This window comes from Argentina silus, assembly GCF_951799395.1.
Source record: "Argentina silus genome assembly, chromosome: X".
NCBI lineage: Eukaryota > Metazoa > Chordata > Actinopteri > Argentiniformes > Argentinidae > Argentina > Argentina silus.
The window spans coordinates 14,680,896-14,706,394 of NC_139653.1; the positions used below are offsets into that span (position 1 = coordinate 14,680,896).

General features: G+C 44.4%; 3 protein-coding genes across 4 annotated transcripts in view; all 3 read right to left on the bottom strand.

Annotated features, from left to right (window-relative positions):
* slit1a (slit homolog 1a) overlaps positions 1-2,913 on the bottom strand; it is a 91,377-nt gene extending 88,464 nt beyond the window's left edge. Inside the window, 1 exon segment of the mRNA XM_083694518.1 lies at positions 2,598-2,913. Within this exon segment, the coding sequence (XP_083550644.1) occupies positions 2,598-2,806 (209 nt within the window). The 5' untranslated portion in view covers positions 2,807-2,913.
* A 3,832-nt stretch (positions 2,914-6,745) lies between these two features.
* On the bottom strand, positions 6,746-14,042 carry LOC310822465 (rho GTPase-activating protein 19-like). 2 transcript variants are annotated; one of them, XM_083694804.1, is made up of 11 exons: positions 13,981-14,042; positions 13,080-13,333; positions 12,797-12,877; positions 12,191-12,400; positions 11,811-12,037; positions 11,421-11,507; positions 10,954-11,019; positions 10,566-10,742; positions 10,254-10,352; positions 9,350-9,451; positions 6,746-8,640 (listed from the first exon to the last, which is right to left on the bottom strand). In XM_083694804.1, exons 1-11 carry the CDS (start codon positions 14,025-14,027, stop codon positions 8,584-8,586), a joined length of 1,407 nt encoding a protein of 468 aa, XP_083550930.1. In that variant the 5' UTR covers positions 14,028-14,042; the 3' UTR covers positions 6,746-8,583. The 2 variants fall into 2 exon arrangements, with proteins under 2 accessions (XP_083550930.1, XP_083550931.1); XM_083694805.1 differs by lacking the exon at positions 6,746-8,640 and having other exon boundaries at positions 9,365-9,887.
* Positions 14,043-15,014: 972 nt separating this feature from the next.
* LOC310822247 (pyrokinin-1 receptor-like) lies at positions 15,015-23,903 on the bottom strand (the record flags this gene model as incomplete). The annotated part of the gene is made up of 6 exons (XM_083694594.1): positions 15,015-15,451; positions 15,632-15,809; positions 22,491-22,715; positions 22,996-23,201; positions 23,508-23,604; positions 23,754-23,903. The coding sequence occupies 6 exons, from the start codon at positions 23,901-23,903 to the stop codon at positions 15,015-15,017; spliced, it is 1,293 nt and encodes a 430-aa protein (XP_083550720.1).
* Positions 23,904-25,499: the final 1,596 nt, after the last annotated feature.

Below are 25,499 nucleotides of genomic sequence, written 5' to 3' on the forward strand. Positions count from 1 at the left end.
CACACACATACTCTCTGACCCCTCCCCTCATCTTGTCATTCACACAGACTGAATGGTGTGTTATCTGAGCTGTCAAGCATTCACAGCAGGTATCAATAGATTAATTAGGGGTTGTTCCCCATGCTAGAGAGGACTGAAATACTGCACTTTGGTGATTTCAACCTTTAAAACCTTATATCATGGTAAGGACATCTGGAGACTACTGAGTCTCTGTCCCTCAACAGTGCAGAAAGGGAGACTAGGATGTGATGACCCTGAGTGACATCCTTTGTCTGTCTGAGAATGGACAGCAGGGGTAGTTATGAGACTCTAGCCATGGGGGAGGGAGAGAATAGTGGTGGGATGAGGGGGGAAATATATGTGTGTGTGTGTGGGGGGGGGCGGCATCCTGCCAGCCAGGGGGTGATTTGAACACGTGGAGCACAAACACTCATTACCTGCTTGGTCTGACGAGCACAGGCGTCAGGGCTGATCCAAACCCACTGTGACAAGTGAAAATGGGATTCTGCTGTCTGCCCCAACACCTCAACCTCCCTCCCTCCCCAACACACACATTCTGACCATTCAACCTGCCCCTAACTGGCAGTGTCCTTCTCCCCTCCTCCTGACCTTCTAACTCACCTCCTCCCCATATCACATAGATGTTAACCAAATTCAAGCATTCTTGGCTACTACATGGCTAGGGAGTAAGTCGCCTTTCAACTGAGAAACTGAGAGGGACATTTGAGCTTTAGCCCAAAGAGTAACCTAACCTACAGGCAACCCTTTAAAAACTCAATTGACCATCACTCATCTCAGACCCAGCGGTGCTCTCTCTCTCTCATGCACACACACACACATTCACATGCACACACACAGACAGACACACACACACACACACACACACACACACACACACACACACACACATACACAGTGGAGTACAGCAGAGGGGACCAGCAAGTGTGGGGGGATTGACTTGCGCAATCACCTTGATGAATCACCCTATATAACGGGCTGGAGTATGGGATAGTTTCCATTGTTAAGTAATCTCTCCATGGAAACCAACTACCTTCTACATGACCTACACACATAATACATGGACAACCTTACATCTAACTACCACGGAATGAATCTCACATGACCTATACACATACAGTACCACTTCAATTCATAGCCACCTACATGACATAAAACACATACAAACCATATTGAAGTACTGTAGTACAAGGCCTACACATGTGTAAACAACTTTTAACACATAAAAATGCACTTGAGTTGAGGTGTGGGCTATATTTCCAGTGTGAATGGCCATTCATGGGAGAGGAAACCACTAAATGCCCATGTTTCCTCTCTGCTGCATGTTCGAACCAGTGTGCGCACATATAAGCAACCTAGAACAAGCATCCACCACGCAAAAAAAGGTGTTCTTAGAAATTGAATATGAAACGCATGAAATATGCAGTTGGCTCCTGCTATGTGAGCACTGCCTACTGACACACTCTCTCTTCAGTTTCCTGGACATGTTTTATTCAACAAAGATATTCTAAAAGCTGAAAGAACAATCTACTTCCCGTTCCACTCCTCACTTCTGATTTACAGATGAATATTTTAAAAGATTGTCAAAAAACAGAGAGAAATTCCACTCAGTGCAGCCGGCATCTGTCTCTCTCCACTCTCCCTGTCGCTCTCTCTCTCTCTCTCTCCCTCCTTTTACAAGATGTCTCGCAGATCTTCTCGCAACACACTTAAGGAGCAGATTTGCTTAATTTTCTACATGATTTAACAATTTGGGGAGACAGCATTCAGGAGTATGAGAGAGAGGGAGTCGTTCATGGAGCAGAGGGAAGAGAGTGAGGCTTCTTCTGCCTCCAGTAAGAGACTCACAGGACCCCCAAACCAATCATGATCTAGTCTGAACTTTTAAATCACTTCTCCACAGTTAATCCAGTGAAATTAAGCAAATGATCATAGAGGAATTGATCTATTTATTTATTTTTATAGTGAAGGTGAAATAACAAATATATGTAGTAACAATTTGGAATGAGTTTATGCACTCAATCATAATATCAAATTATCATTCACAGCAATATCCCAGTTCAAATATGAATCGAAATACACCAGCTGCATCAAAACCTACTAAACTTAATCAGTGGAGTCAATGCATCTAATTCAGGGATTAGTGGGCAACACATTCTGACAATTGACTCCATAAAATTGTACACACGCATGCATGCACAGACGCACACAAGCACGCACACACGCACACACGCACGCACGCACGCACGCACGCACACACACACACACACACACACACACACACACACACACACACACACACAGGCAGGTATGTAAATTATGGACACATGTGAAAGGCACACATCTGCTCCTGCTCTTTCCAGTCCCTCATGCCTATTTATACCTGACTGGAATGCTACCGCTAAACACACACACACACACACACACACACACACACACACACACACGCACACACACGCACACACACACACACACACACACCTACAGGCAGGGCTATTGTTCTCCCTCTGTCTCAGCAAAGTCATGTGTGCCACCACATACTCACACACACAGGCAGCAATAATGCAGTAGATACTCACAGTCTCTCTGTGTTGCGTGGTATATTCCGTGGCATGGTTTTGATACCCAGTCCATGGCAGTCCACGGTGGTGCCGCTGCAGGTACACAGGGCAGGGCATGCGCTGGCATAGCCTGTCAGTAGGGCACAGACAATCAGCACCACCACCCAGAGCCCCAGACCAGCCAGCCTCCCCATGCCTGCCCCAGAACAGCCTCCTCTCCCGGGCATGATCAGCACCTCTGCAGCCTGCTTTACAACAAACCTTCTCTTTACCGCTCTCTCTCTCTCTCTCTCTCTCTCTGCAAACACAGTACAAGTCCTCTACAATCAAGGTAGTCTTGTGTAGGATAGAATGGAAAATAAAAATCGGGCAAAAAAAATCCTGGATATAAGTAATGTCCTTAGTTCGAAAGCAAAGCAAATCCAGTTATTTTATGTGCTGTAGCCTGTATTTCTTCTACTGTTTGTGTATTGTGAAAAAAGCTTATTTTCTTTCTCTTTATCTTGTTCTTTCCTTGCAAAGGGAACTCCTCCTCTCTTCTCTTTGTGGAGTTGCTGTGTTCTGCTCTGCACTCGCTGGAGTCTCTTCTCCTTCTGTCTCTCAGTCCCGCACTGCTCTGCTTGCCTGTAGAGAGGGGGAATAGGGAAAGAGCAGAAAGAAAAAAAAAGACAGACTCTCTCTCTTACACACACAGCAGTCATCCATCACAAGGATCTACAAATAGCAGACCCCCGACTCCACCCCTCCCCCTCTCCCCCCTTCCTCACAGAACACCGCTCCCCCCAGCTCACCCAACCCCCCCACCCCCCCCCCCACCCCCACCCCCCGAGCCAGAACCCTGCCTGAACTCACTCTCATTCTCTTGCTTGTTCTCTTACTCATTCTCTCTCTCCCTCATTATCCAATTCTCTCCTTCATTCTGTTATTCACATTCTTAATCTCTCTCTCCATCTCCTTTCTTTCATTCTCTCTCTCTCAGGTTCTCTCTCAAGACCAGGGGGGTGTGTATGTGTGTGTGTGTGTGTGTGTGTGTGTGTGTGTGTGTGTGTCTCTCTCTGAGGTGAATAAGACACAACCATACATTGGTGAACTGGTATGAAGTAAGTGAGCGCTAGACACACTTTGGTGCATAGACCACCCGGTGGCCACACAAGGAGAGTGCAGCGTGCTGGGATTACAAGACAGTGCTACAGTATGTGCAACAGTCAGGCTGAGTGTAGGGGGAAGAGATACAGCCAGACAATAATAAAAAAAGGAGCCCAATGTCAAGTCTACACACACACACACACACACACACACACACACACACACACACACACACACACACACACACACACACACACAACACACACACACACACACACACACAAACACACACACACACACACACAACACACACACACACACACACACACACACAGACACAGACACACACACCCCCCCACCCACCCAGAGGGGATTACCATCTTGGAGCAATGAGCTTTCAGAGAGGAACTGTGTTTGTTGGACATTTAAGAACAAAAATAATCTTTTAATGCCCAGGGTCATGTATACTTTCAGCTTTTTAAAAACAATTCTCTGCCTAAGAAGGGCTAACACAAAGGGGAGATTTCCAGGACAGAGATGAAGCTATGTCCTGGACTAGATACTCTCAGTGGAGACCCTCCAGTCAAGGACTAGACTTAATCTGTGTACTAGCTAACATTCAGTACAGCCAGATGAATGTTTTACATGTTTCTATATCCTGTACTTCTGTTGGCAGCACCAAAGGTTTTCAATCCCCCCCCCCCCCCCCTCCTCTCTCTCTCTCTCTCCTCTCCTCTCTCTCTCTCTCTCTCTCTCTCTCTCTCTCTCTCTCTCTCTCTCTCTCTCTCTCCTCTCTCTCTCTCTCTCCTCTCTCTCTCTCTTCTCTCTCTCTCTCTCTCTCTCTCTCTCTTCTCTCTCTCTCTCTCTCTCTCTCTCTCTCCTCTCTCTCTCTCTCTCTCTCTCTCTCTCTCTCTCTCTCTCTCTCTCTCTCTCTCTCTCTCTCTCTCTCTCTCTCTCTCTCTCTCTCTCTCACGTAGTTCCAGTGCTGCTCCAGACACTTGAGAAGGAAAGGTTGGCTGTATCAGGACTGGAAAAGAAAGCTAACAGCTAACAACTAGCATGGTCATTATGCTTTTATGAATGCAGCCCAGGGTACCCTCTCCACACAGTGAAATAAACACCTCCGTTTAATACACCACTGGCTTGGCCTGACTTACTCTGGCTCGGCAAGCAGCTCACTCCTGTCAAATTATTCTCTTGATTCTGCTGTGGAATGGAAACCGTAAACACTAAAACAGAACCTGAAGGACCTTGGAACCACAGCATGTAGCTGACAAAATGAGCTGGAGAGAGGGAGAGAGAGAGATAGAAATAGCGGTACAGTACAAGCGGAAAGAAGGGAGTATGTGCTTTCTCCTGCCCAGGCCCGCCCAAACACACACACATACACACACACATAGACACACACAGACACACACCTGGGGAGGCCGGTGAAACATGTGTGTTTGATACCATTCCTCATTCTGTTCCATGTATGAGGCTGTCCTGTTTCTACATCCACCAGCCTCCTCTGACACACACACACACACACACACACACACACACCCACACACACACACACCCCTCGGAGAGAGCTCCATCTGGCCCAGTAAAAGTGTCAGTGCAGTGTAGATCTTCCTACCATGAATGGCTAATTAAAGAGAAGACAGTGGTGTTTAAGGGTAATGGGGGGGGGGGGCATCTCCCTCTCCTCTCTCAGAGCTGTGAAAGGAATGCACACAAATACACAACCTAAATGATTCTGCTTTACTCAGACATGGGAAGACATGTTACAAATTTGCAAATTACACTCAAGAGGAGTATTGGCAAAACAGCACAGCAGACAGAGGGTGCTACAGAACACAGTTCACACAGAGTAGGATAAACCAATACAGATTCCAGTTGGTTGTTTTCTGTGGACAAATGCAAATACAAGTACTGGATTGTAAGCAGGTGGAATTAAATAAAGACAACAGTTATGTGGTGTGAAAGGCACTATTTTTGAAATATTCTAAAATATCACTGTATGTATACTGGGCACATGTATACTTACTTATGGGGTTGATTGGTATGCAGTTCAGAAAATACAAGGCTGATTATATCCGAGTCTGAAGGTCTAAAGTTGTGCGGTGTGCCCATTATATAGTGCATTTTAAATAAACCCCCCTTTACTGTAACTTTGCCAACACTGGTCTGTTCTCCATTTAACATGAGACATGAGACAGAGCCCTGCTGGAGGTCCAGAAACAGACATGTACAACATATACTTACAATACCAAACATGCAACAGCATGGACACCATAATAACACACTGGAACATTCCTCTGCATTGTGGAGGACCTCTCTCTCTCCATCTTTCTTTCTCTCTTCCCTTTCTCCCTAGTCCTCTTGTAGAACATACAGTATGAAGTTCCTACTCAGGGTTCTCAGGCAAGATGTTAACTGCATTGTTATAATACAAGAGCATTTATAGTCAAATGATAAGAAAGTGAAAATTATATAGGTTGCATTTTTTCCAGACTTCCATACTGCAGGGGCCAGAGAGATTATTGACATTTATTCACTGACTTTAATTGATGATTTTTGATTGATGATAATTTAAAGTTTCTGTTTTCAGTGGCAACTTCAACTTTACCATTTCACTGTCAGCTGTGTCAAACTAACATTGTATACCTGAGCCACTGGGTCTGATGCATACCCAAATTCCAGTGTTCAATCTGGGGAAATTCAAATACCAGCTATGACACAGTTAATATTACCAAAGAGCAAGTCTATCAAACTGTTTCAGTGTTTTGTTTTGTTTTTTTACAAAAGAATGAATATTTGCTTCTCAATTTGCTTCCACCTTGTGGTTACAAATGCAACTGCACCCAGTCGCCACAGACTAAACAATAACCAGAACATTTTACAAACAGAGATGAAACAGAAATGTCACCATAGTTTAAGAAAGATAAAACAGTTTTCATTTTTCAGAAGCAGATTATGAGACTCATTTCATGTTTTCATTCAAAACTGTATCAGCTCACTCTAAATCATTAAATAAATGAAAACACATTTGATATTCATTTCTGATTGTCCTTTAATGAAGGTGTGTTGCATAGCTTCACATTAGCACCAATAATGACAAGGTCAGTTCCAGTGGCTTGGATCACATTTTCAGGAATAGAATGCAACAGTTTAACAACACTGAAAGTTATATAATAACGTTCTAGTTGCCACTGAAAAAAGAAAACTTGAAATGACTTATGAATACGACATTAATAACTATATTTCTAAATTAATCATGAATTCAAGTCAGTAGACTGGGAGTGGCTAACCTGCTCCTGGGTCATACTGGTCATACTGGTCAAGCTTCAACACACCTATTTCTACTGCTCAGCTGTCTGTACCTTGATAAGATAAACCATGTTTTAGTTCAAGTCTGAAGAAAATGTCTAGCACACACTATAGCCCACCAGAAGGAGGGTTGGCACCCCTATAGGACAGGAGTTTACAGGATTCAGCTCTTAAACTTAATTGAATGATAAGTTGAAACAATATGGACCGATGAAGATAGAGGCCTTTACCATACTCAACAATGTTCAATAAAATTGAATAAAAACATTGCATTACAGATTGCATAGAGTCAAAATGCATATAGTAATTTGCTTGTAACAGTATAAAAACAAATAAGTTAAAATATGACTATTCCAAAAAAATTGCATAGAACATGAGCACAAAAAGCTTAAAAAATAACATACACCTGGCCATCAAGACAAAAAAAAAAGTAGAACATTTAAGGGTGTTTTGTACAATAAAAATAATAGTACTTTAAATAGAAAGACACATCACAGTGTTGACAGCTTAAGACTTTGGCTAAAGAAATAAATTCCCAAAAGATGATGAGTTCACACAGACCAGTAACTACACACACACATTAGCTACTCATATGGCCTTTCAGTCATACTGTAGCCCTTCATCCTGGCTTCAAAGCTTCACTCTCTCCCGTTCACTGGTCTCTCACACTACTATCTAAACACATTACAACAACCTATAGCATGCTCCCACAGCTCCATCAATAGGGACAATTCAACAGAACATACAGGCTTAAATAAAAGATAATGTATAAAACCTTGACTACTACTTAATAGATGTCATTTTAAGGCACATATGAACTCTCGGTTCCAGAGTCCATTGGGATTCAACAACATTGCTTGTGGAAAGAAAATTCAACCAGAGGATCAACCTGTCTAAGCTTACTACAGATTCACCTCATACTTACCTGAACAGACACATTCTATAGGCCAAATAAAACAAACTTTCAATAAACTAAAACAATATTTATCACTGCATTGCACACATTGCATCTGGAAAAACACATGCAAAAGTTCCAGCAAGGTAAAAGATGAGTTCACAGACAAGAGATAAAACACATTAAAATGTAGAGGTCCTGACATAGAATTTCATTCTGTTCAGACTAATTGTTTCAGCCAATCTTCTTAGTTCTTAACTGAACAGTGAATTGACCAAGGGTAACTGGTACTGTATGAGTCTTGTCCTCCCAAACAGAATGTGAGGGAGATAAAGAGAATTAAAATGAGGAGAGCTCGTGGACCAGGGGATGGGTAGAGAGGGAATTGTTTCCCACACAAATATACAAAACACTGACTCAGTTTCTAATACCACATGTGTTCAGTAGCCATGTTTCTCTCTCTACCCTGGCTTCAGATTTAGAAGTGATCAGACAACTTATTACGGTTATCGTGGTCGAGGAGTTTACTAAGCACATATAGATTGTGTTTCTCCAGTTTCAGTTAGACCTACTAAAGTATGTGGATATAGCACATTGGCATGGTGTAGTCGTCACTGTAGAAATGCTATACTGAACCACCTTATAGATCAATACATCCATGTTAATGTGCACGTTTAAGAAATGGTCTCTTTCCAGGTGACATGGCAGCTAGACAGACGTCTCGTGAGCTGGCGAGTGGCACATCCTCTTCAGAGAGGACGAATCCTGAGACGGGGGTGGAAAAGAAGGAAAGACGATTTTTTTAATCCTTGAAGCCAAACCTATCCAAAATCATCACTAACATAAAGCTTGTTAGCAGGAGCAGACGTGAGGCCATTCTACCCTGTGGTTAGCCACTGGGTGGTGAGTTAACAGCAGCCAGGCTGAGGTACAACACCCTCCTCTGGAGTAGTCATGGGGAAAATGACACACTCACCAACTGATGATGGCTTTATGGGACTGAATCATTCTGTGCACTAGTCAATGTGACATTTTCATTGGTTTAAACAAAAGACAGAACACACTACACTAGGTGAAGCTACATTCCACCTATCGCTCTTGAACATGGAATATGTAGTGACACAAAGATAATAAAGAAAATGTATTGGATTCATTTTGCATCTCATTTTCCCCAAAAGTTCAAACTCTTAATATTGCATGTGTAAGCTTACTCCATCATCTTCCAAAGTAACACACCCATTTGACAATGAGGCAGCCATTTTGCACCTGAATGTTCACCACACACATCAGCCAGGACTGTGGAGAGGTGAGGAGAGACCACAGAACCTTGGTTTTAACATCTCTGGCTATTTAGTAATGTGGTGTGGTCAGAGCCAAGTTGGCTGGTGTAGTGTGGCAGTGTGGTCTAGAGGCTGAAACCTAGTGGTTTAAGTGATGGAGTGAGTTTGTGGTGTAGTGATGATGTCATACTCACTCCTCCAAAGCTGACATTCTCTTTCCCCTGCCTCTCCACTGAACCACTGGGTCCAGGAGTCACCGTCTTCTCCACAGACACCTGCATCCCCAACACTCTTCTCTGGTTCACAAACACAACACAACACATTTTAGAGCAGACCATTTCTGTGAGTTGTATTGTCTATACTTATCCTGTTTGTGTGCAGAAATGATAAAATGTTGAACATAAAACTAAGATGCAGACACAGTATGACAGAGCTGTGTCATTGTTTCAGTAGATACAGAGAGCTAGAGAATGTATGCTAGGGATCCATCTAGCAGTGGTAGGCATGGATGGACACTGTACCGTATGTGGGAACGAGGACTGATCCTGTTTAGTCGACTGTTTGGTTGTTTTGCTCTTAGTCAACTGAGATTTTTGTTTTAATTGATTTTTTTTGTGGTTTAATTGTGTTTTTTCTTAGACCACAAGCTACACACAAAGGTTCCAGCCTGTCTGAGCAGACTCCATTCCAGAGACCAGGAACAACCCATCATTCTAAGATATAATGTTGGTACTGAAATGATAAAAGGTTATACGGTTGTATAAGAAAATTCCACTCACGGGACCACGGTCACACGTGAGTCGTGGCTCAAATGAAGATACCGCTAGGCATTTTGTGTTATTTAGCTATCACAGCTAGCTGACTGTGCTCACAGTTCAGGTAATGAGTGTGTTAGCTTGCTTTTAGCTCAACTGTACCGCAAGCCAGACAGTTAGCTAGCCAGTGAGTTTACAATTTATGCAGTTACTGTAAGCAGACATGCTGCAGGGGTAAAAATGCAAGTTTAAACATTTCGAACTAATCAATTATTTGAAAAACTGACACCTGTCAGTCAACCAAGATTTGTTTTAGTCTGGGACAACCCTTGTGTAAACAGACCTTGATGATTCCCCCAAAGGAGCGGGAGCGTCTATGATTCCTGTTGTTCTGAGGAGTCTGATGGTCACTCACAGGAGTCGTTGGGGCCTGTTTAGCAAACTACACACACGCACAGATTTCACCCAATTATAAAAACAGCACTCACTCAGAGTTCCATAATTTCTCATCACATATGGCAAATGTTGTCAGTACTGTGAATAAATACTTGTGTGACACACGCGCACGCGCACGCGCACACACACACACACACACACACACACACACACACACACACACACACACACACACACACACACACACACACACACACACCTGTCTGATGAGTTTCTTCTTCTTGGCAGACTCTGGCATGGTGCTGACCTGCTGGTACAGCTCTCTCAGGGCAGCCTCAGTGTGACCCTGACTGATGGCACTGCCCCCACCTACACTGGCATCAACCACTCCTCCTGTCCTCGTAGAGGGGGAGGGGCCACAGAGAGCCAAGTCATCCTGGAGAGGGAGAGAGATGATGGGTCCATCATACCAGCCCCATTCCTAACAGATCTGTGTGCTGAACTCGACTTTCATGTCAATAGTGCAGGAGATTGCAAAAATATTTGGGGTACACAGATGGATCAAGTTTTTTTGGTACCACCACCACATGGATCTCAAGTTAGGTCTCTTACACTGCAGTACAAGTACATGTTCAGTACATACTAACCTTTGATTGGAGGCTGTTTGATCCTGTGAAGTGTATGCGGGCATGTTCTTTAATATATGCAGGCGCCTGCATCAAAACAAATGCAAATGTGTAATTAGTTATTATTTGTACAAGCAACAACTATTATTATTTGTACAATGCTATTATTTGTACAAGCAACAACATCTAATTCTACTTTTAAATCCCACTCAGTATTTCTCAGGACCCAAGGTACCATAGAAATGATTGACATAAGAAATTATTGAATATCATGCAGTATTGACTCTGTTGAACATAACGCTGATTGTTATTGTTCCAAATGAGCACTGTGGGTAGCAGGCTAAAGAAAGGGAATATTGATTCAAAGTGAAGTGTTATTTTGTGGAGAATGCCAGCCAGGTTTTTACTCACACCATTTCAATGAACTGTGTGGATCTAATTCACATGCAAATCGATTTTTGGATTTCATAGCATCAACCCCTTCTCACCCTGAAGAGTTTCTGTGAATGCTTGATGAGGAAAGCAACGCCGTTATTCAGCTTCTTAATGTCCCCCTGCAGGTCGCTGGCTGTTACCTGGGAAACAGACATGCCACTGAGTATACACTGAAGGACAAACCACATCATGAAAACCGGTATTATCATTCACTACATTACTATCTTTACTTAACCTTACAGTAAATAACCCATTTCGGCCCTTAGTACCTTTGTCAGTGTGGTGCTTAGCAGTGTAGTGTGACCCTTCTCTTTTCTATATACATATAAACAATTATACAACAAACAACATGTGCACTCACAGGAACAACAAACATATGTCTACATAGAGACAGGGATTGAGGAACCAAAACCTTCTGTAGGATTCTGGGAATTGACACCTACGTTTTTGGGCCAGATGATGTGTGGGGCGAACATGGTGGCCAGGTTGATGGCAGACATCTTGTTTGTCTGCTGGTTGCGTGCCGTGTGGTATAACAGGTCCAGGAGCAGTTTTAGAAGGCTGCGGTTGGCCGGGGGAATGAGCATGAAGAGCAGCTGGAACGCCTCTATCTGCCGTTCCTTATCAGGCACACTTGTCTTATTCCCCCTCTCATCAAACTGAGTCAGCTCTGGAGACAAGAGAGAGTGGGCTTCAGAACAAGGGTTGGAATTCCTTTTCCATCTTTATTCAGTAAATTCAGGATAAACACCCACTATTTTGAAGTGAGCATGGTGTAGTTGTGAGTGTGTGTGTGTGTGTGTGTGTGTGTGTGTTTTAACACCTGCAATCTTTAGATGAGCATGGTAGTGTCTGTGTGTGAGCAGTGGCTCAGGCAGTTCTCCCAGGTAGGCTTTGAGCAGTGTGGCTGCATCGTTAGGATGGAAGTCCCCAGTCTCCAGGTCTATCTCTGCCCCAGTATTCAACATCTCTCTCAGGGCTGCCTGCCTGAGGCTGTGCCCCGGCACACGAAACAACCCCTCTACATGCAGGTCTGACAGAGGGGAGAGATGGGGAGGAGGGGGGAAGACAGTAGAAAGAGGTGGAGGTGGGGGTGGGGGTGAGATGGGTGGGTATGGGGAGACACAGGGGAGAAAGGGTAGAGGACAGAGACAGATAGAAAGAAACAGGGGGGAGAGAGAGAGAGGACAAAGTGCTTTCAGATAAATTATTGACTCTAGTGTTAACTCCCAATGTCCACTTTCAGCATATGACATCATCCCAGGCTCGAAATACACTATGAGCTCATACTCACTCACTCACTCAGCTCCTCAACTAAGTTATGGAACATCTAATAACACTGAAGATCTCTGGAGAAAGACAAATTGAGAGACAGAAATAGGAAACGGTTATTAGGACCATTATGAAATTATTAGTACAGTGTACTTACTTTTGCTTAGGTACTCAATGAGCTGATATATCTGTGCTATTCCTTCTTCAGTCAGAGGTGCACCAAACACTACTCCTTTGTCTAGAAACAAAGACAAACATTTATGGACAGAACTGTACGTGAGTGAATTGTGTATGGTCAACATTTGAGTCAATTATATGGGCTACACTGTCAAAAAAACAATACTCTAAAATGCATACATTCACATTTACACTGCTAGTTTTCATTTTTGTGGTGGGCGGGAGGGATTCTCCCATGTCCACCGATATCTCTGTGTGTTTACCTTTGCGTCTGAGGAAGTTAAGAGAGCGAAGGAAGCCTGTGTGTGAGGGCAGTCTGGGGTATGCCTCTCCTGTGAGCTGAGCAAACTCATCCCCAGGCAGATCTATGAGTCGGGTGATGTTACTGAGGACCAGCTCTGTGAAGACCTGACCACACTCATGTCTCAGCCTCTCTACAAAGAAGTCTGGGTTGAAGATCACTGGTTGGCTGGTGGCTGCAGGTTCCTGGCTGATCACCACACTACCCACCATGCCTCTGAGACAGAGAGGAAGGGAGAGGAGATGGAGAAAATAGGTGGGTTGAGAGAAAAAATGACCTTTGGATGCTGTACAGAACAAGAGTAAACAAACACGCATTTTCGAATAAATTAATGTTCGAATTTTCACTCTTGCTTTCTTGTCGTCAAGCAATGAAATCCTCAAAGCAATGACTGACATAGTGGTTTGAGTTGAGTCAAGATCAGAGCATTGGTTTAGTCCGCCAGGTTACTGCTAATTCTTCAACAGGCGGCTCGGCAGGATTACAGTGACGCAGGGCCATTCAAAACTGATGGCGAAACCTGTCCCCAGGTCATACATGACGTATAGCACATGGAGTTTGTGTTTATCACAGATTAAAGCGCTATTTATTAAATTACTAAATTAGTAGTTACACAACCTACACATCGCTTCACCCCATGTGACAGCTAGACATAGTGGTGGCAGTGTGTACATCAACAGCAGTGTCAGTGAATAGATGTAGCTAGCCTAGCTAGCTTCTAGCTGCTAACTGAAAGTTTGAGAAAGTTAGAACCAGAACCAATGGTCCTTAAAACCATTTAGCGATACCAATTAACAATATTGGTAATTGCTATATTTTGTCAACATTATGCTTTAACGGTTAGCGAGGCTTGCAACATCTACCTTCTGTTTTGCTTGTTTTCTTTTGGATCGTTTTCCGCCATGTTCATTTTGAATATTGAATCTTCGCGTTACATTCTTGAACCTGCTTCCAGAATGCAATTGGTCAGAAACACTGCTCTGAAGCTTTTGGTTGGCTGGCTTCGAGTGAAGTCTGCATCTCGCCTTGTAGATCTTTTTTCAACCAGTAGAGGTTGAACCATATCTGCTCTCAGTTGCATTTAATCAAAAAGCGAAAATAAATCCATCCTATGTTACATATTTGATTCAAGTCAGACAAACTAGGAACGTATTAGACGCAACTAACATAACTTTATTACTGTCATCAACAAAATGTGTCCTACAATCAAATAAAGCTTAATATTGAAAAAATAGGTGTCATCTATCTCATATAGAACTATGCATTCTATTCTATTCTTTATTCCCTCTATCCATTAGTATCCTCTTTTCATTTCATGTTTACAACAATAATTTATTTGTGTGTGTGCATTTGAACCACATATTCCTATTCGATTTCCCCATATGATTTCCCCCCGATGAAGGGGACTTTTATTCATAGCTTTTAACATATAAACCTTACAGGGTGCACAGCAAACATCAATGCATAGTCATACAAAAACAACATGATTTAAATTCTTCACAGTTTTTTTTTTCTTATGAAATTGCCACAATCAATGTTCTTGTGTTTTCAAGAGTGAGAGAAAAGCTTGTGAGGCCAATAGGCTACAGCAGCATACTGTGCTGCGGTGCAACATTAACAACGTTCAGATCCCAACATCCAGAGGTGAGAGGGGTGGGGATGGGGAGACACAGGGGAGAATGAGAGAGAGAGAGAGAGAGTTCTGAATACCATAATCCTTATCAGTGATCACACTTCATCTGGCTGGCACAGCGAGAGAGAGAGAGAGAGAGACACACACAGTTCTTGTTGAAAGCCAATACCCTCCTCAGTGGTCACACTTTAGTTGGCTGGCAGACTGGCGGACACTTTAAGCACACAAGTCAAGAAAATGCAAGAAAAAAAGCGAGAGACAGAGTCAAAGTGTTTGCAGCTCCAGCTCTTGTACATATGGGCCTCCATTGTTGTTTCCCTCCTCTAGACCCAGTATCCTGGGGTCCACGTCCCTTTCTGCCTCCCTCTGTCCTCCGGAGCAGTCGCGGTCACTCCTCTCCCTGCCCGTCACAGTCATTCCCCGACTGTAGGTCCAAGGGCTCAGCCAGCTGTAGACCCGGGAACAGCGGGACCTCAGCCGACCCAGAGTCTTCCAGCAGGCCCTTCTGAAGGTGTGGGAGGAGATACAGAACAGGAGGGGGTCCAGGGCACAGTTGACATACCACAGCGGCAGGGACAGGTAAGACTTAAGCACAGTGTAGACTGAGAGAACGGTGCTGGACCACACGTCCACATACACCTGCATCAGGGACAAGGCAATGTCGGGGAAATTGCAGACCAGAAAGGACAACACCACTGCTCCTGGAGGACAGGAAGATGAGTCAGTGTGTTATTGCTGATGGTAAAAATGTCTACCATGCTGTTTCTTTTGGTTAGTTTCACAACATTGATAATACAATACTGCATGTATGTCTCTCTCTCTCTCTCTCTCTCTCTCTCTCTCTCACTCTCACTCACACACACACACACACACACACCCACCCATGAGTCTCAGTGCTTTCTTCTCATTGAGCAGTAGTTTTCCGTTCTGGTGGCACTGGTTGTCTCTCCTGCCATTGGCTGCTGGCCGGGTAAGACCCATTTCCCTCCTCTGGCAGCTGTTCCTCCTCAGGTGGACCAGGATCAGCAGGTAGAGGGCAACGATGGCCACAAGAGGCATCTGGTGTTGGGAGAAAAAGGTACTGACTGATGTTGTCTTGGGAACTTTGTGTTGGATTTGACATATTAGCAGTAAATGATCCCAATTTGGTGATCAATAAATGAAAGAAAGAAGTAGGAGCTTGGCATGTGATTGTGATCACAATGTTATCCTATGTTATAGTTACAGGTGACTAATACATTTGGGATTGAGTGAGTGATGAAGCTATCCTGCCTTTAGCTCAGGAACCTAGTTTCTATTGGAAGCCAGCTGTTTGAAGCCAATTGCTGTGGATTGCTGTCAATCTCCAGTGGGAGGGCCTGACACAATCCTGCCGGGCATTTAACCCCTGCTCACCTTGGACCAGGACTAATACATTTGGGATTGAGTGAGTGGTGAAACCTGTCTGGTCGTTAACTGATTGTCAGGTGGGAGGGGCTGCTACCCTGCTAGTCATCAGCAATCACAGAATCTGCATTTCTATTGTGACAATCATAGAGTGACAGCCTCTGCGACAGCCTCCTGACACGAAGACGAAGGAGTCAATCTGTGGAGTCCATCGAGGAAGGCCTGAGAGGAAGGCCAAACTAGAAAGTATTTTTATTCTATTAGTGTGTTCTTTCACTACTCTGAGTGTACTGAGTGTTACCTACATCTTGTATTTCCCACAAACCCTCTATCTCTATACCGGCAAATATCACAATGTGTTTCCTCCCCATTCCTGTTATTTCATCCCTCAGGAGGACACATTGACACTACACCCCCACTCGCAACCCATCCGATCTAGTCTACCCACCATGCTCAACTGACCACGACCTCACTGTTGCGGGAGGACTTTGGAACTGCCAGTCAGCGGTCCGGAAAGCAGAGGTTATCTCAGCCTATGCCAGCTTCATGTCCCTCCACTTCTCACAGAGACATGGATTACACCGGAAAACACAGCTACTTTGGCAGCCCTCTCTGATGCCTACTCCTTTTCTCATTCCTCTAGACTCTCTGGTCGAGGGGGAGGAACAGGACTCCTCATCTCACCTAAGTGGTCACATAATGTCCTTCCCCTGTCACACCTGTCCATATCCACCTTCAAATTCCATGCTGTTTCTGTCACCTCCCCTGTCAAACTTCACATTGTTGTTATCTATCGTCCACCAGGTCAGCTTGGCCACTTCTTAGACGAGATGGATGTCCTTCTCAGCTTCTTCCCTGAGGACGGCACACCGCTCACACTACTGGGTGACTTCAACATCCAGTCGGAGAAGCTTCACTCATCGGGAGTACTTGACCTTCTCTCCTTCGGCCTTACCCTGTCCCACTCTCCTCAGTCTCATAAGGCAGGCAATCAGCTCGACCTTGTCTTCACCAGATCCTCCCATACCTCCAACCTTACTGTTACCCCTCTTCCGGTTTCTGATCATCATTTTGTATCCTTCTTCCTTCCTCTCAAATCCTCCCCCTCCCAGTCAGTCTCTACCCACACTGTATGCTCTCGTCGCAACCTGCGTACCGTCTCACTCACCGCTCTCTCTTCCTATGTCTTATCCGCCTTATGCTCTGTTGAATCCTTCTCCCTTCTATCCACTGATGCAGCCTCCTCCACCTCCTGTCCACTCTTTCCTCATCCTTCGATTTTCTCTGTCCACAGACCTCAAGGCCAGCAGGATCCTCTCCACGCGCTCCCTGGCTGTCTGAAACCCTGCAAGCTTGTAGAATAGGTCTCCAGGCAGCTGAGAGGAAATGGAGAAAATCTGGCCTCCCTTATGACCTAGAACCTTATCTCTCTCTCCTCTTCAACTACACACACATCATCTGCATCAGCTGCTAAAGCTTCTTACTACCATTCCAAAATTCAATCCTCTGCCTCTGACCCAAGGAAACTGTTCTCCACATTTTCCTCACTCTTCAACCCACCTCCTCCCCCTCCTCCCTGTCTGCGGATGACTTTGTCACCTGCTTTGAAAAGAAGGTTGATGACATTAGCAGCTCATTCCCTCTACCTCTCACCAACACTGCTACCTCTCCTCCCAAACCCACTGTGCTACACCCAGTCTCTTGTTTATCAGATTTTCCCCCCCTCTCCCCTGATGATGTTCTAAAACTGGTCACATCCAAGCGAGCAACAACCTGCCCCCTCGATCATATCCCCTCACCCTTTCTCCAATCCATCTTCAAAGACCTCCTTCTGTTCCTTACCACCTTAGTCAATTCCTCTCTATCTACATGATCTGTCCCAGCTGCCTTTAAGACAGCCAGAGTCGAGCCTCTTCTCAAGAAACCAACTCTTGACCCGTCTGCTGTCCATAACTACAGACCGGTATCCCTTCTCTCTTTCTTATCTAAAACCCTTGAACATGCTGTCTCTAACCAACTGTCTCACTACCTCATTCAGAACAACCTCCCTGACCCTCACCAATCCGGCTTTAAGGCTGGGCACTCTACTGAGACTGCTCTCGTTTGCTGTCACGGAGGCCCTCCACTCTGCTCGAGCTTCCTCCCTCTCCTCTGTTCTCATTCTTCTGGACCTGTCCGCTGCATTCGACACAGTAAACCACCCAATCCTTCTCTCCACTCTCTCAGAATTGGGCATCTCTGGCTCTGCACTCTCCTGGTTTGCATCCTACCTGGCTGATCTCTCTTACCAGGTGATGTGGAGATGATCGCTGTCCTCTCCACGAGCCCTCACCACTGGGGTCCCCCAGGGCTCTGTCATAGGGCCCTTACTGTTCTCCCTCTATACCAAATCTGTTGGGTCTGTAATTTCCTCACATGGTTTCTCCTACCACAGCTACGCAGATGGCACTCAACTATTTCTCTCTTTCCCCCCTTCATTTCTGCTTGGATGTCAGCCCACCACCTCAAGCTCAACCTTAAAAAGACTGAGCTGCTCTTCCTCCTAGGGAAAGCCTGCCCTCTCCAAGACTTCTCTTGGAGAAGAACCTTGTGGTGATCCTTGACAACCACTTATCCTGTGTGGTGAACATCACAGTGAGAGCACGTTCCTGTAGATTCTTTCTCTACCACATCAGAAGGATATGTCCATTCCTCACCAGAGAAACAGCACAACTTTTGGTCCAAACACTTGTGATCTCTCACCTTGACAACTGCAACGCATTTTTGGCCGGTCTTGCCTCCACAATCAGGCCTCTGCAGCTCATCCAGAACACTGCCGCCCGTCTGATGTTCAATCTCCCCAAATTCTCCCATGTCACTCCCTTCCTCCGCACCCTTCACTGGCTCCCGGTAACAGCTCGCATCAGATTCAAGACCCTGGTGCTCGCCTACTGGGCGGCAAAGGGAACAACCCCTCCCTACTTGCAAGCAATGGCAGCACCCAAACTCCTGCCCAATCACTCCGCTCTTCCACCTCGGCTGGCCACCTGGCACCGCCGCCTCTACGTGGATGCTCGGTCACGGCTTTTCACTGTCCTGGCGCCCCACTTGTGGAATGAGCTTCCCACTGCTGTCATGACTGCAGAATCACTACCAATCTTCCACTGTAGATTGAAGACCCATCTCTTCAGGCTACATCTGAACAGTCCTACCTAAAGATTAGATTAGATTCAACTTTATTGTCATTGGACAGAGTACAAGTACAGAGACAACGAAATGCAGTTAGCGTCTAACCAGAAGTGCAAAAAAGCAGAAAGACCTCTTCCCGCCCATTGCCCCCCAGTACAAGTTTCTCCCCTCCTCTCCTTCTCCTCTTAATAAAAAAATAAAAATAAAATGGCCCCTGGTCCGAGCATTGATTACTTGTTTATTATTCTTATGATGACTGATGGATAGATTCACTTACTTAAACAAATGTATTTGTTGTAAGTCGCTTTGGATAAAGGTGTCTGCTAAATGTAAATGTAACTGATAATTGCATGGAATTGTCAAAGAATTCTGACTGGGAAATGTTTGATGTATTACAGTTTTTCTATAGCTTACACCATTTGTATGAAACTGAAGTACACATGCATGAGCACTACAGTAACATTTTCAGCAAAAAAGATATTTCTCATAGCTTTCACACAAAATGCTCATTTTAAGCACCTTTTTGCAAAACAGTTAACACAATTCTCCCACATAAGACACACAAATCAATTAAGTGTTGACAAACAAAACTGAATTATTACAGAGTAAATCTGTACTCAATACACGTAAAACTCATGGCTCAACAGTCTGTAATCACAAATTAAATCTGTTATGTAACATGTGGCCTGGCAGACAGGAGAGAATACTGTAGATTACTGTAAATGTTTTTTTACACACTTCGTGTGTCCTACATAATGCCGTTTTTACCGTTGTTGTAACTACGTGCTTGATTCTGAATATTTTAGATTAATTTGATTAATATTTTAAGAGAGCAATCATATTCTGCAGTTTTTCTTGCTGTATTTCACCTTTGTTTTCAAATGAAAGTTGTCCAACCTGCAATGAATATTGATGGTGTCATTATGACATTAATTGAACTTTGTATTAGATGACAATGGATGCTGTTTTGATTCACTGATTAGCTTTTGGGACATGTATTCTAAGTTCTGAGAGTTATAGTGCATTTTGCAGAAGGAATGTGGTGTTTTGGCAAACGTGTTAACTGTTTATAGGAACGTGTTAACTGTTTTGAAAAGTTGAATACTGTTTCAAGAAATGTGCTCAAGCAATCGAGAAAAACTGTATCCCCCTTGTTCCTTTGAGTGATGCAGTCCAGAGACAAGGTGGGTCCTTTGGATGCTATTGTTAAGAATCCATTTTAACCCCTCTGAGTGTGCCTTGGGTCTCCTATAAACATGTATCTGGGTCATGAGTCAGTCCCCAATATGGCCTCCAAACATGGTCTTGTTTCGTCTAAGCATATCTTACCCTGTAGTAAATTCATTGCCTATCACCCAAAACAATAGATGGTCCGCACCAAGGACAAAGTCAATAAAACTGTGTTCTGCTCTGAAAAAGTTAGTTATCCCTTTTTTCTGTGTCCGATAATCCTTGAGTCCTTGGAAATGTGCCTAGAATTATAGAAATGCACTGACTACCAATTGCATAAATTCACACATCATCCGTAACAATACTGGTGGTTCAGTTTTCTTACATAGACGAATTGGTTGAGACTCAAAGATAAAAAAATTACAAAACAAAAAATGTATCTCTCCCGCTCTGCATATCAGCCCCCTGTCCCCCATATTCTTCTCGGAAGTACACAAATTGTTCTTCTCAGAAGGACACGGTAAACAAATTAAACAACCCATATCAACATGACCCAGCCCCCCCCTTGAACTGTGTGTGACTGTGTGGCAGTGTAGAAGATTGCCAGCCTAGCACCCCACTCGCCCCCCACCCTTGCGCTGCAGTCTCTCTCTCTTAGCTTGCATGCATACTAACTCCAGCCGAATAGCCGTTCAGAGCTGGATTATGAAGACAGAAAATTTCGGGCAGTGGCAGATCAAGTGACTCATAGCTGTCACACTTGTCAACAGTTTAACCCTAGCAGAAACACCAAAACAACTAACGCAACTCGTCCAGTGCCATGGGAACCTTTTGTGAACTTGCAAATTGACTTTATACACATGACCTTGTCAATAAACCAAAATAAATACATGCTTGTGATTGAGGACATGTTCACAAGCTGGGTGGAAGCTTTTCCCACCAGCGATGAGGAAGCAAAAACAGTTGTCAAACACCTCATGATGGATATTGTTCCCAAAAGTATCTGACCAGGGCCTCCATTTCATTCCAAAGGTCATGCAATGCAGGCCCTAGACCAAGTTAGGGATTTATCCATAGCCGTCGAAGATATTGCCAATGCTACCTCCACAGCCCTACGTTTCTCAGTATGGAGCTAGCTTCTGTTAGAATAGAGCCGTGCTAGACTATGTGCTAGCTTCTTCCGGAGGCACCTGCGTGGTGTTCAGAGTGTTGCGCATATACTCCAGACAACAATGCTTCCATCCACGACCTCATGTCCCACATCCAGGATGTGTCCCGGTCCATCAACCCAACAAGGAAGGGTGGGTCGACAGGCTGCAGTTCTGGCTGGGGGCATGGGGGTATACGATATTTCTGCGATACTATGTTGCTTGGCCTGGCAGGTTTGTTTACCTTAGTCATAATTCTGTCATGGTCGCGAAGGTTTTGTTTTGTCTAAGCATACTCCTACTCTGTGGTAAATTCATTGCCTATCACCCAAAACAATAGATGGTCCACACCAAGGACAAAGCCAAATTAAAACTGTGTGTGTTCTGCTCTGAAAAAGTTAGTTATCCCTTTCGGCTGCATCCGGGAAGGGTTTGACTCCAGAATCGATTCTGTTTAATAAAACCCTCAATATTTGACTGCCCAAAACTCTTTTCCTTTGTCTCTTTTCCTTTTTCTGGCCCCCCAACACTATGTTGGTGAGAGCACGTACTCAGAAAGGTTTGTACTGAAATGGTAACTGCAAGCCTAATCATGGCTTGTAATATAAATGATTAAAAACGGTGTTTTTTGTTTGCCTCTGCTTCACTCTGCCGGCTCAACTCAGATCCAAAGGTCCTGTCACAATTTCTCCACCTCTGGACATTATCTCCTTGGAAATTGAGATCAAATTTGCTAAAGAATAAAGATTAGCTACAGATCACATCACATTTATGTACCTAAACAAAACACATCACTCCTTTGAAAAATCAAGAGTTAAAGCTATCTTTGAATTGATCTATCCATCAAGCCAATATGTTCTTATCTCACCAGGAAGCAGAGCCCTGCTCTCAGCAGTAGAGCTCCCCTGTAGATGGGTGCTGGCTCAGCCTCAGTCATCTCACACATGGTGGAGACATGGAATGCTTTGTCAGGAGAGGTGGCAGTGTAGTCCAGGATACAGGCGTGGGCCAGGTTGTAGACCAGGGCAAAGGGCACCGCCGACCCCAGAGCAAGCATCCACACCCAGGCCAACAGACAAGGCAGCCTGGACCGCTGCTGGAGGACAGGAGAGCAGATGGGCAGTTTGTTTTGTAACACCGGAGTAGCGTTGACCCATGCAAACGTGATGTCTACGATTATGATTTGTCTGAAACATTGTTCTCCCCAGTAGCTGTCTTGGACCAGGTCTGCCTTGAAAAATAAATGTTATTATTTATAACCTGGATAAATAAAGGTTGAATAAATTAAGTAAATAAAATGTAGAGATCTGTATATGATGGTCTGTCAATAGTCACCTAATCAAACCCTCACAGCGATCATCAATAGGCCCTACCTGTAGGCTGGAAAGAGACCACATGGTGTGGCAGATGGCTGCGTAGCGCTCGGCTGTGAAAGCCAGTATGACCCAGCTGGTAGTAGCACAGTACATCTGTTTGATCATAAAGTAGGCCTTACACAGACCTTGGCCCAGGCGCCAGGGGTAGCTCTCCCAGTAGTACCGGTACAGAGTCATAGGGATGGTCAGAAGCTGGAGAATGTCTGAGAGCACAGGAGGAGAGAATAGACTCAGGTAGGGTAGAGTTCACTAGAGTAACGTAGGGTAGGGGAAGTGAATCTGAGCATGATAGGGTACATTGAAATAGTCAAGTAGGGGAGGGACGAATAGAACAGTGTAGAGACTTGGGTAAAGTAGAGTCAAGGAGAGTAAAACAGAGTAGAACAAGGTATAGTAGAGAAGAATAGTGTATGAGAGAACAGAGTATGGTGGGTTAGGGAAGGGTAGGATAAAGTAGGAGAAGGTAGTAGTAGTAGTAGTACAATACTAGAAATAGTAAAACATTGTACCTGAGAGGACCAGGCTGAGGAGGTAAAGTCGGATAGCACTAACTCTCATACGAGCATCCGTGACCAGGGTGAGCATACTTATGCCATTGAACAGGACCTGTAAATAATGTGTTTAAAATTAAATACAATGAAAAACTGTTTGAGCACTGAGTACAATTTAGTATAGTGTACAGTAGTTTAGTGTACTGTAGTATAGTATATTATAATGTAGTATAGAATAATATAAGTACAGTAAACAAATCATACTCCAGACAAGAATAGGGCGCTGTAGAACATAGTCATGGGGACGGCAATCATGACTGGTTCACTCTTGGTGGCTCCAATGTAGATTTGTGGAGCAGCGCTGGGGCTGACATTACAAGAAAAGTGGAACTGGGGTTCCTCCGACACGTTCATGGTGTGGCCTTAATGTGGGAAGCAGAGAGACCGTAGATAGGGATTTAAAAAGCAAGTAAATTAAGATGAGAGTAGAACCTGTTCCTCCAGTCACATAGATAGGAGACAGACCTAGATAGACAGGTCCTCGAAGGGTGAGGAGGAAATCAAATAGATAATAGATGCAGGTTACAAAAGCAGTACAAGTACTGATATGTTAAACCAGGGAATGGTACAGTAAAAAAAAATCCTGCTTTCAAGTGATTCAGAAAATGACTTACTTAAGAACAGCACATATTTGGTTCCTTCTCTTTGTCAATGAAGCACTTTACTCAGCAGCAGCACTTTTCTATCAGTAGTCAAAGGGCATCATATCGATCAGTCCATATCCCAAACAAAGGCAAGCAAATCAAACTGTGAAAATAGAATGATTGTGTTAATAACATATAGTTGAAATGGTCTTGCAGTGTCTGAGTCACACCACAGTTTCTACAGTCAGTCAGCAAGATGCCAGGTTGAGATGCTCTCTCCACCCCAATTAGCCTGGTGGTGAGGTTGGTTTCCACATACAGACCTGGCTAACAAGCTACTGAGAAAGTGATTCAACAATTCAGTCAGGTTTGGCACCCTGGCTACTTTAAAGGTACTCTAGACTCAGCAATATGACATCATCCCACACAGTGGGGTGACTGCTTACAGATCAACATCAACAACAGCATCATTCACATTTTCCAATACTTAATCTTAGCCCTTCCAAATGTGAGCCATCCTTTGAGGTATTGCCCAAGATGGGCTAGAGAGAGGCAGAGGCAGTAACAGAAGCCTGGAGATGAGGGAGACCCCTCACTATGGGACACACACTCTTGTATACCTTTCGCCAAAGATCCCTATTCAATCACGCTTGTTACGGGCCAGTGACACTTGCAAGGAGATACCCCGCCTAACACCCGTCCCAATAAAGGGACGTAGCAGGTGTGCCATTTCATCCAGAGAACCACTCTTCACATGATCAGCACTAGAAGGGCACTGAGGTGAGGGGTCTTCCTCATCTCCTTCAGAAAACCTGGGTTCACATGGGTGAGCCCCGGAGTCAGGGGGACTGGTCTCTCCACCACACCAGTGCTTCCATGCACCGTGTGGAGATGAGCACTCATCATTGCCAATGGCAAGAAGAATCCAGGTGGAGTGAGGACACCCACAGTTGGAAGTCCCAAGAGCCTCAGACACATATGGTATGAAACTGACGTAGCTGGGAGGCACACCTGCAGACATGTTGTGTGTCTGGCTGGAGTGTGGGAAGCTCTGAACAAGACTGGGTCCATTGTAAGACCTAAGACCGAGAATGTCACTGTTTGGCTAGGAATGAACAAACTTTTGGCACAATTCATCTGGAAGCCTAGGTCGAGCAGATGGACAGCAGATAGAGCTGTGTGCCCGCATATGGGCATATCGTCAATATACGTGGGCAATGGAGGCTCTGACACACTTCGTGCAAGTCCTTGGGGCCAGGGTGGCAGAATGTAAGATACTTGTAAGATACTCCCAAGTGGGAAAATCTGAGAAACTTCGATGTGGAAATAGCCATCTTTGAGGTCAACTGTTGTGAACCGGTCACCT

Excerpts from the sequence above, each read along its gene's own strand:
- LOC310822465 (XM_083694804.1), bottom strand. The coding sequence starts at position 14,027 with ATGAACATGGCGGAAAACGATCCAAAAGAAAACAAGCAAAACAGAAG. Across the intron at positions 13,334-13,980 it reads GAAAACAAGCAAAACAGAAG|AGGCATGGTGGGTAGTGTGG; the intron begins GTAGATGTTGCA and ends TCTCTGTCTCAG. Across the intron at positions 12,401-12,796 it reads CATTGAGTACCTAAGCAAAA|ACCTGCATGTAGAGGGGTTG; the intron begins GTAAGTACACTG and ends CCCCTCTGTCAG.